The sequence below is a fragment of the Misgurnus anguillicaudatus genome, chromosome 10 (genome assembly GCF_027580225.2).
Source record: "Misgurnus anguillicaudatus chromosome 10, ASM2758022v2, whole genome shotgun sequence".
NCBI lineage: Eukaryota > Metazoa > Chordata > Actinopteri > Cypriniformes > Cobitidae > Misgurnus > Misgurnus anguillicaudatus.
In genome coordinates, this window is record NC_073346.2 from 31206529 (window position 1) to 31216828 (window position 10300).

At 38.6% G+C, this 10300-nt stretch overlaps 1 protein-coding gene across 1 annotated transcript in view; it reads right to left on the reverse strand.

Annotated features, from left to right (window-relative positions):
• Positions 1-10037, reverse strand: part of tgfbr2b (transforming growth factor beta receptor 2b) — a 32224-nt gene extending 22187 nt beyond the window's left edge. Inside the window, exons 1-3 of the mRNA XM_073872373.1 lie at positions 9810-10037; positions 1240-1397; positions 782-971 (exon numbers count right to left, since the gene is read on the reverse strand). Coding sequence (XP_073728474.1) covers positions 782-971; positions 1240-1397; positions 9810-9888 — 427 coding nt within the window. The 5' untranslated portion in view covers positions 9889-10037. The remainder of the gene's footprint in view (positions 1-781; positions 972-1239; positions 1398-9809) is intronic.
• Positions 10038-10300: the final 263 nt, after the last annotated feature.

Here is a 10300-nt window from a genome sequence, read left to right on the forward strand (position 1 = left end):
TATTAAAGGAATAGTCTACTCATTTTCAATATTAAACTATGTTATTACCTTAACTAAGAAGAGTTGATACATCCCTCTATTATCTGTGTGCGTGCGCGTGGGCGCTGGGGCGCGCTGCGACACTTTGGTGGCGTTTGGCTTGGCCCCATTCGTTCGGTGGTGCCAATCAGAGATAAAGTTAAAAGTGACCAAACACATCAACGTTTTTCCTATTTAAGACAAGTAGTTATACGAGCAAGTATGGTGGTACGAAATAAAACGTAGTGCTTTTCTAAGCGGATTTAAAAGAGGAACTATATTTTATGGCGTAATAGCACTTTTGGGAGTACTTCGACTCGGCGCAGTAACACCCTCCCTCTCCCATTATGAGAGGGAGAAGGGGGGCAAACTTTTCAGACTACTTTACTAAAATTGACTTCAAACTTTTTGTGTTTTCATCGACTAAAACTTGACTAAAACCTTTTTGTGTTTTTGTCGACTAAAACTTGACTAAAACTATCAAGTTAATAAGTGACTAAAATGTGACTAAAACTAAAAAGCATTTTCGTCCAAAAGATTAAGACTAAAACTAAAAGGGCTGCCAAAAACAACACTGATTAATACATACATTTATAACTTTACTCTTGCAACCAGTGTTAGCTAAGTATAAGAGCATAGAAGAGCCTTGCTTATAGGCAAAGAACCTTTGGTTCCAACCCTGGTCTGAAGCCACTAAACCACCCGTTTTCATCAGTAAGTCATAAGTGAGCTATAGTTGAAGAAGTAGAAGAGGGAAACTAACGGGTTGTGAACACCAGGACGTCATTGCACTCTTCCTCGCTGCAGGAGCAGATGTGGATGGGGCCGCTGTTTGACATCTTCTTCTTCATCTCACACTTGCTGGTGTTGTAGCCCTCCAACATGATGCCATGCAGGGGTTCAGAGGGGTCATGACACACTGTTTCAATAGAGTTATTGCCTTCTCGCTTCCTCCAGATATTAGAACAAACAACACAGGGATTAGAAACACTTTCTTTTCATATTCTATATGTAAGACACACTATCTATCATCCCAGCAGCCTCAAGGTTGCAACCCTAAATAAACACATATTCTCTTTAAAATACATTAAGTTTGTTGCTACATCTGTGAGGATTTTTTGATGATTTGCCATTTAAAACACACTTGTTTCAAGCAGTTGTGTATAGCAGACGTTTCAATTGATATGAGGTTGGAGAAGTCCAAGTTTCAGTATTGACATACCAGATAGCCACACAGATCTCATTCGGCTGATCACAGATAGACGTGATGATGCACTTGCTTTCACAGATGTCTGTACCATTGCAGGTGGATGGTTCCTCGTCACAAAACTTACACAGCTGATTGATTCGAAACGGGTTATGTAAAGAATGCATTGCACCTAGGACAAAACAGACAAAGCAGAAAATGAAATTGATTTACCTTAAATAAAATAATGCAATAATAAATATGCAATATGCTTTAAGTTAAAATAAATTTGATCTTTATTAAAATATTTAAAAACTGAAAATCATATAAGAAACATTAAAACAGAAATATTTAAATAATTGAAAGTTGAAACTATAGAAATATCTATATTGCACTGTGCAAATCTGCAATATTTTGTTAATGCATGCAATACAGGGAGTGCAGAATTATTAGGCAAGTTGTATTTTTGAGGATTAATTTTATTATTGAACAACAACCATGTTCTCAATGAACCCAAAAAAACTCATTAATATCAAAGCTGAATATTCTTGGAAGTTGTTTTTAGTTTTAGCTATTTTAGGGGGATATCTGTGTGTGCAGGTGACTATTACTGTGCGTAATTATTAGGCAACTTAACAAAAAACAAATATATACCCATTTCAATTATTTATTTTTAGCAGTGAAACCAATATAACATCTCAACATTCACAAATATACATTTCTGACATTCAAAAACCAAACAAAAACAAATCAGTGACCAATATAGCCACCTTTCTTTGCAAGGACACTCAAAAGCCTGCCATCCATGGATTCTGTCAGTGTTTTGATCTGTTCACCATCAACATTGCGTGCAGCAGCAACCACAGCCTCCCAGACACTGTTCAGAGAGGTGTACTGCTTTCCCTCCTTGTAAATCTCACATTTGATGATGGACCACAGGTTCTCAATGGGGTTCAGATCAGGTGAACAAGGAGGCCATATCATTAGATTTTCTTCTTTTATACCCTTTTTTGCCAGCCACGCTGTGGAGTACTTGGACGCGTGTGATGGAGCATTGTCCTGCATGAAAATCATGTTTTTCTTGAAGGATGCAGACTTCTTCCTTTACCACTGCTTGAAGAAGGTGTCTTCCAGAAACTGGCAGTAGGACTGGGAGTTGAGCTTGACTCCATCCTCAACCCGAAAAGGCCCCACAAGCTCATCTTTGATGATACCAGCCCAAACCAGTACTCCACCTCCACCTTGCTGGCGTCTGAGTCGGACTGGAGCTCTCTGCCCATTACCAATCCAGCCACTGGCTCATCCATCTGGCCCATCAAGACTCACTCTCATTTCATCAGTCCATAAAACCTTAGAAAAATCAGTCTTGAGATATTTCTTGGCCCAGTCTTGATGTTTCAGCTTGTGTGTCTTGTTCAGTGGTGGTCGACTTTCTGCCTTTCTTACCTTGGCCATGTCTCTGAGTATTGCACACCTTGTGCTTTTGGGCACTCCAGTGATGTTGCAGCTCTGAAATACGGCCAAACTGGTGGCAAGTGGCATCTTGGCAGCTGCACGCTTGACTTTTCTCAGTTCACGGGCAGTTATTTTGCGCCTTGGTTTTTCCACGCGCTTCTTGCGACCCTGTTGACTATTTTGAATGAAACGCTTGATTGTTCGATGATCACGCTTCAGAAGCTTTGCAATTTTAAGACTGCTGCATCCCTCTGCAAGATATCTCACTATTTTTGACTTTTCTGAACCGGTCAAGTCCTTCTTTTGACCCATTTTGCCAAAGGAAAGGAAGTTGCCTAATAATTATGCACACCTGATATAGGATGTTGATGTCATTAGACCACACCACTTCTCATTACACAGATAGGCTTTCCAGCCTATACAGCTTGGCGTAAGACAACATGCATAAAGAGGATGATGTGGTCAAAATACTAATTTGCCTAATAATTCTGCATTCCCTGTATACAGGAAATGCATAAACATTTTAAAACTATTGTTTTACTGCTTCAACAAAGGTTTGGGAATCACTCTGAGGTAGGGCTGCACGATTAATCGTTTTTGAACCGAAATCGCGATGTGAATGGATGCGATTTTCGAATCGCAAGAAATGCGATTATTTCGATTCAAAACTATTAAATATAGCAATCATCTAGTACGCAGTTTTTGACAGTTCGCTTCATGCGCATTTTACGTTTGATGCAGTTTAGACCAATAGAGTGCATGAACACTGAGGTGCTGACTACACGTCATCACACCATTTGGAAAACATGAGCGCGAGCAGCAGTTCAACTCCTCAACAAAGTGTACGGCCATATGATTTCCGCGATGCGGAAAACACGGACAGAATCGCGAAATGCATACAAATGGAATTAACTGCACAACGCGGAATGTCATGAAGTTGGCAGATTTTGGATTCAGTCATTTTAAAAACGCATTATAACTCATTAACCGGCAAATGAAAGGACAGAAATGCGCGAAAACATTTCCCTTTTGTGTAATGTTGGACTTAAAGAAAGGTGTCCGTTTCTCGTCATGCATCGCAAACAATGACAAGCGCCTCATCAGACTATAAGCAGGTTTCATTAAAGCCCGGAACACAGCAGACGAAACAGGTACATTATACTTTCTTGCACGGGCACATCTGCACCGCTTTGAATATTTACAGGCATGAGGGTTCATGAAGCGCGCACACAGAGAGCAGTCAGCACACGCGTGATCACTAAACTTAAGTTTTCTTTCTTGTCTAAGTGAATATAAACAGCTGGATGTTTATCAGTATTAAAGCAGAGCAGTTTAGCTGTCTTGTGTCTTAAAGTGACAGTAACCTGGTGCTTTCTGTGTCAGAAATGTTTATTACACACCAAAAATTAAAATCACTCCTTACTCTTAACTGAACAAGCTTCTGCAGCTCCACATTTAAAATCCTACAGTGAGGACTGTGCAGTGTTTTATTTGTATTTTTTGCTTATGTTAAATCATAGATTCTAATAACTAATATATTTACATTTATTACAGATGCCTGAAAAGTAAAACAAGATGAGTATAGTCTTATGATTAAAAGAAAAAACTAAACATTTGCTTGTCAGAAGCATTGTTGTAGTGACAGCCAAAATACATTGGCCTATATGTTATTTTAAATAAAACTTTTAATACATTTTTGTTAAATTGTATTTTTTTTAATGTTCTTAGATTAAAAAAAAGTTTGTCTGCAGAATAGCAAAGTCCTGCAGACAACTTGGTACAATGTTTAAGAGGTTTTAAATAAACAGTAGCACAGCATCTTTCTTTGGTGCTATTAAAACCACCACAACAAACCTGGATGTACCTCTTTTATTATATACTAATGAATCGCACTTTAAATCGCGAATCGCAATTTTGATCAGAAAAATCGCAATTAGATTTTTTCTCCGAATCGTGCAGCCCTACTCTGAGGAATCACAAAAGACAAAGATTAAATGCTGGCTGCTTCCGATATGAATCTGTTATTATCTATTGTGCACTGCCCTGTTTAAACGTGCATTCGTCTGCGGCATCCGTCAGTTTCCAGAGACTCCGACCTGAATGCGCTGATGTGATCACAAACCAAGAGACCAAACAAGCCATCAACTTCATTTGCATATAATTTATAGCTTCAGGTTAGTGACAGGAAGTTATATTTTTCTACCAATAGTTTAGACTATAACTGTAAAAAACCAAGAAAAGTTTACACGTTTGTTATTAGTTTGGTGTTACGCAAGTCATGCATGTATGGTTTCTCAATTGCCGTGTGCGTATGTGTGAGTGACTGTTTTAGCCACATGAAGTCATTAAACTGCATTACGTAATTTGTTAGTTTAGCTGGCCTTTAGCGTACCACACACCTTCTATAGTAACCCTTTCCTGTGATAAAGTGCCACAATGGCTCTCTGGGAGCGAGTGGGATATTCGTCAAACACAGACAGTGCATAACATTGGAGCAACCATATACAGCCAAGGCTAAAGAATTAAAACTAAACTAACTAAAAAGCTTTCAGCTGGACCAGATTCAAAGTCTGTCCATGGAGAACTGGAAAGTTGGATATGGACGAGTAATATTTAAACACATAATAAACCCACTAGCAAACTAATCAAGAACTAAAACCAGGGCCAAATACCAAGGACTTTTTTTACTGACCTGGGGTCTCATTTATAAAACGGTGCGTAGGATCCTTACTAAAAGTCTACGCAAGCCAAAAATGGCATAGGACAAAAAATATTAAGACTTATAAGACAAAGCAATGTTCCCTTTATAAATCACAGGTAACCGCAAGTGTGCGTACATGAATCATTCTTAGATCCCACCTTGCAAGTCCATTCTCCTGTCAAGTTTGTATTTTTATAGATCATAACCTTTGCGTGGAAACTGGCGCACGCTTTAGAAATGACACCCCTGGTTAAGCCAGTGGTTCAGATGTTTACTTGCCCTGACAAGATTTTCACTAGTCCCACCACAAAAAACAACAACAATAAAATAAAAAAGCCTGATTTTTGACCCATATAACCTTAATAAACAAGATTATGACACCAAAAACTACAAGCCTACCTCATATAAATTTCAAATATTGTTATTGTTGATTGTGCGCACACACAAAACTTCTTAAACAGTGTGCGTGTAGTGCATTGAAATCTCTTTTATCTTCTTCTATGCTTGAATATGTAAATTGGCAAGGCCGCCAAACACGTGCAAATTATATTCTTTGTGGTTGTGCCGCATAGTGATAGATCTGTCAACTGGCCCAAGCATCGTCCACACTGGCCCTGGGCCATCGGGCTACCTTATTGTTGTTGAGCCCCGAAACTAAACTAAACTAAATAATTAAAGTTTATTTGACAACAAGGATTCATTACTCTTTCTTGTGGGCCCTGGTAAATGGTAACCACTGTCAGATTTTCAATGAAAAATTGTCTGCATTTAACATTAATCTCAACAGCTGCCATGTTTTTGAGCCAATAACCAGAGTTGTAAATGTCAAACTGAAGAAAGGAAAAATGTAATAATGCTGACTGACTGATCATCAAAGACAAGCAAAGTCCCATACCCCATCACTAACAACTATCTTAAACTGCAGACAGGCGAAAATAAATCTATTTAACACTTTTTAGAGCCACTGGCAATCTCTACTCTGTATAAATGCTGTCTCCAAAAAAATGTGTTCGTCAGAATACCCGGAAACTTTTAATTTGCATCATCAGAGAAGAATGTTGACTAGTTATGACATCTACCAGCAGATGCTAAGTGGGCCATGCCTAACCAGAAGAATCCTCTGGTTCACACTGAACTGGTTTAAATTGTCAAAGGTCACAATACACTTTTTAACTCAAATAAGTACAAATCAAATCAAGTCATGCAAACTCCACTGCCTGCACTCCCATTGGTTATTGGCACATTGTGTTATTTGCATATTACAAACACTGGATAAATAACTTCACTAACGGCAATGTTTATCTGTGTCAATATGATTGCACAAATAATTGTCAGTGTGAACGGCATTTAAGACTGAATCCACAGTCAGTCCAGCAGCCCAAATCTATCATGTTTAGGTCTTAAATAAATCTGAATTCTGCAGAATCATTTCTGAGACACAAAGACGGTGAAGCATGGCAGACACTATGGAGACGCTATGGCAAGACCTCTGACCCCAGCTTTCCCTTTACGGGACTCTATCTGCACGCCTCATATGGAACAGGTGACCCGGCTAAGGAAGGAAGCACAGATAGGGAGGATGTGTGGCTTTCCCTCCATGGCAATAAAGACAGCCAGTATATTTCTACTGTGACACCTCTAATAAAATAGACTGAATCTGTACAAGTGTCGCTAAAGCAGAAAACCATCATAAAACAACAAAATTGAGTATGTGTTCTTTTCTTCAAAGGTCATGAGTTTGAATCCTAGGGAGCACACCTACTACTAAATATGTATACAATGTGTATAGTGAATTCATTTTCATTTACTTTAAATAAAAGCATCTAAAATGCATAAATGTAAATGAGTATATCCATAATCAATGCTGGTATATACACCAGATTGTGGCAATAACAAATGCATTGGGTGTACTAAAGCTAAAGAAAAATGGAGTCAAGCTGAGTTTCTAAATCACTGGAGTGAGCCAAGAGGGGATTGTGTCTGCCACGAGGATAGAAAGACTAATATGGTCAAATCAGATGCAGCCATTTTGAGGTTACGCAACCCCTCTTCTCATCTCCAGAAGGCTATTTCTGAGTTCTCGGCTCAGAGGCCCACTGAGGCTTTGGTAAACACAAGAGCAGATTCGCAACCTCCTGCCATTAGCCTGGGTCGTACACAGCTTTAGGGTTTACAAAGAAGCTTTTCACTCCTGAGCACTGCTCGCTCGCTCCCTATCTACAGTCCGGCTTGACTGGACAACATTCCGAAAAGTCATTACCCTAGTCATTTTCTTTGAACAGCGTTCAAATCAGCTAAAGCACACTTCAGTATTCACATCGCTAGTGGAGGTATTTTTTTACTTAAAGAGGTCATTTTGGACCAGGAGAAATTACCTACAGCAGTTTGGGGCTTTGAAGTGTATCAGATTTAAACAAGGCTTTTGCAAACATGAAAACACGTCTTTCAAGACCCTGTACTTTACGATAAGAAGCATGCAACCCTAGATAAGCAGAACGGACGCTGGCCTCCATCTGCGCCTCTCTGGCAAACTTTGATATCTATGCTCGGGCACGATACAAATTCATACAGGAAATAAAAACTTTCAGTTTTAAATTGGAGTGCATCCACTAAAAACAGAAAGAAGCGTGTGCAAGTATGATGCAAGAATAGATGACAGTATTCATTACTAAGTGTGTGTGGGGGATGTCACCACTCAAAATGACCTATGTGGGCAGATGAGCATAAAAAAGCAACATTATGAGTAAAAACAGGAAGGCGAGGGCAATACTTGCATCTGATGTTATTTGTAATGCTCAAAGTAGCAGGACATAACTCATGCACGTGTACTAAACTTTTGCATACACAACCCTAGTGTGTTTCAGCAGTGGAGTGTGCAATGCAGCTTGCAGCCAAGTGAGGCTGGAAACAGGAAGTGGCAAAGATGTAGCCTGACCTCTGGAAAATATGATTTCTGCAAGAAATATCTAAGTGTTAGTTCTGCCAGCTCTATGTGATAAACGTATCCTGCGTACAGACTGCTGGATAATCACAGGCGTGAGGATAGGAGGAGTTCAGTGAGGGTAATTAGTGTAAAGTAACCTGTAATCAAAGAGGCTGAAATTAATGACAGGACTGACAGAGATAAACTATTTACACCAGTGGGATAGAAGATACAGGGTTGGGTTAAAAAACAAAAAAACACTATGAAACACTTCCAATGAAGATTAATAGACAAACTCGATTTTTTAGCACTCATGAGTCTATAGGGGCGTATCCTTGTGCACAAATTTAGGTGAATAACAGATTTTGAGCCTAAAGGGCTAAAAAGTCATGCAAATTATTACACAAATTGTAACTTTTAATTAATGCAATGTAAATTCCAATGATTACTGAGCCAAAAAACATCACAACAAAATAACCACCACAGTTTTTCTCATGCACTATCAAAGTATTGTGATATCACATAGAAAACCTAAAACATAGTTGCATATAATCATTTAATATTATGATATGCAGCTGTTGGTACCATAAAGTAACCAGCTGATAGCACTTTTATAAACTATAACTATATATTATAGTAACTATAGTAGTAGTTTTTTGTATTTGTAGTGAAACCGTAGTAAACACAAATTTACATCTTTAACATGATATTGAAAAAAATATGACAAAACCATTACTTTTCATATTACTTCAAATATGTGAGTTCAGTATTAAACTAACTTATAGGCCGAATGCGTATCAACTTAAATTCACAATAAAAATGATTATTACAGGTCCTGTGAAAACAAACAAGTGGGCGTGCAATTCAAGCAAACTTTGTTTGTTTGTTTGTTTGCTTTCTGTAAAACGCCACTTCAGAACCCATAGGACAATTATTTTAGTAAAAAGTAAAGTAAGCATGGTTTGATTATAGTAAAAAGGAAGTAACGTTAACTGAGGTTTATTATAGTAAAAGTGAAGTTACTTTGGGCGGATTTATTGCCATTTGTATAACAAATTTTTATAACGTACAAAAATTATGGTTAAACAATGTAACTAACTGTCAATTACGTTAAAAAGCATCGTTACGACATTTGAAGTAACGTTATTTTTTTTATGGCAACGCATTGTATCAAATAGTTTATGTAACGTAAGACGTAAAAATAACGGTTTGTTACGCCTTCGAGTCACTCGATAAACAAGACGTGCAAAGTCGATAAGCCACAATAAAACTTTATTACGTTAAAACACCTGAGCAAATTTTTTTTTCTTAACGCGCTCTTACGAAAGTACCGAAAACTGCTGAAAACTGATAAAGGAAAGACAACATTTGCGTTAAAGTTGATCACCTGTTGCAAGCGTTTAAAAGCAAAACAACAAATCTTCCTCCATTCGCACAAGTTATATGATATATATGGCTGTCTGATCTGAAGACGTGCAGATACCTGCCAGCTCGAGGAGTGTGTAAGAATGTGTCAAGAAACTTACCGACTCCGCATCGATCCATCACCACCGTAAAAATGACAAATGTTCCTAAACATAGTACGTAAAGTCGATGTTGCTCCATTACAAACGTGATCCTAAACCCCGCGTTAATATTAAGTGATGTGTTTGATTAGATTTAGGCTGTAATCCGCATAGATATCATGCTGGTAAAGTGAACAGTCGCTGCTCGAGAGTCAGTCAGTCACTGGCGTTGAGTCACTACAGTCTGCTCTAGTGAAACAGGAAAGGTATGTTCAACTTCATGCAGGGCTGCGCAAACTGATCGGCGTATTACGTCACAGTACCGCGAGAGAGCCGTGCTTTCGAATGGTTATCGTTGTACTCTGACATCACACGCCGATCGGTCTGCGCAGCGCTCGCCTCGTGAAGTCAAACACACCTCACGTCTTGCAGAAAGGGCAGGACGTTTCTTTTACAGCGCAGTTTTACTCCACTCTGTCATTATGTATGCCTTCACGTCTAATTTTATTGTA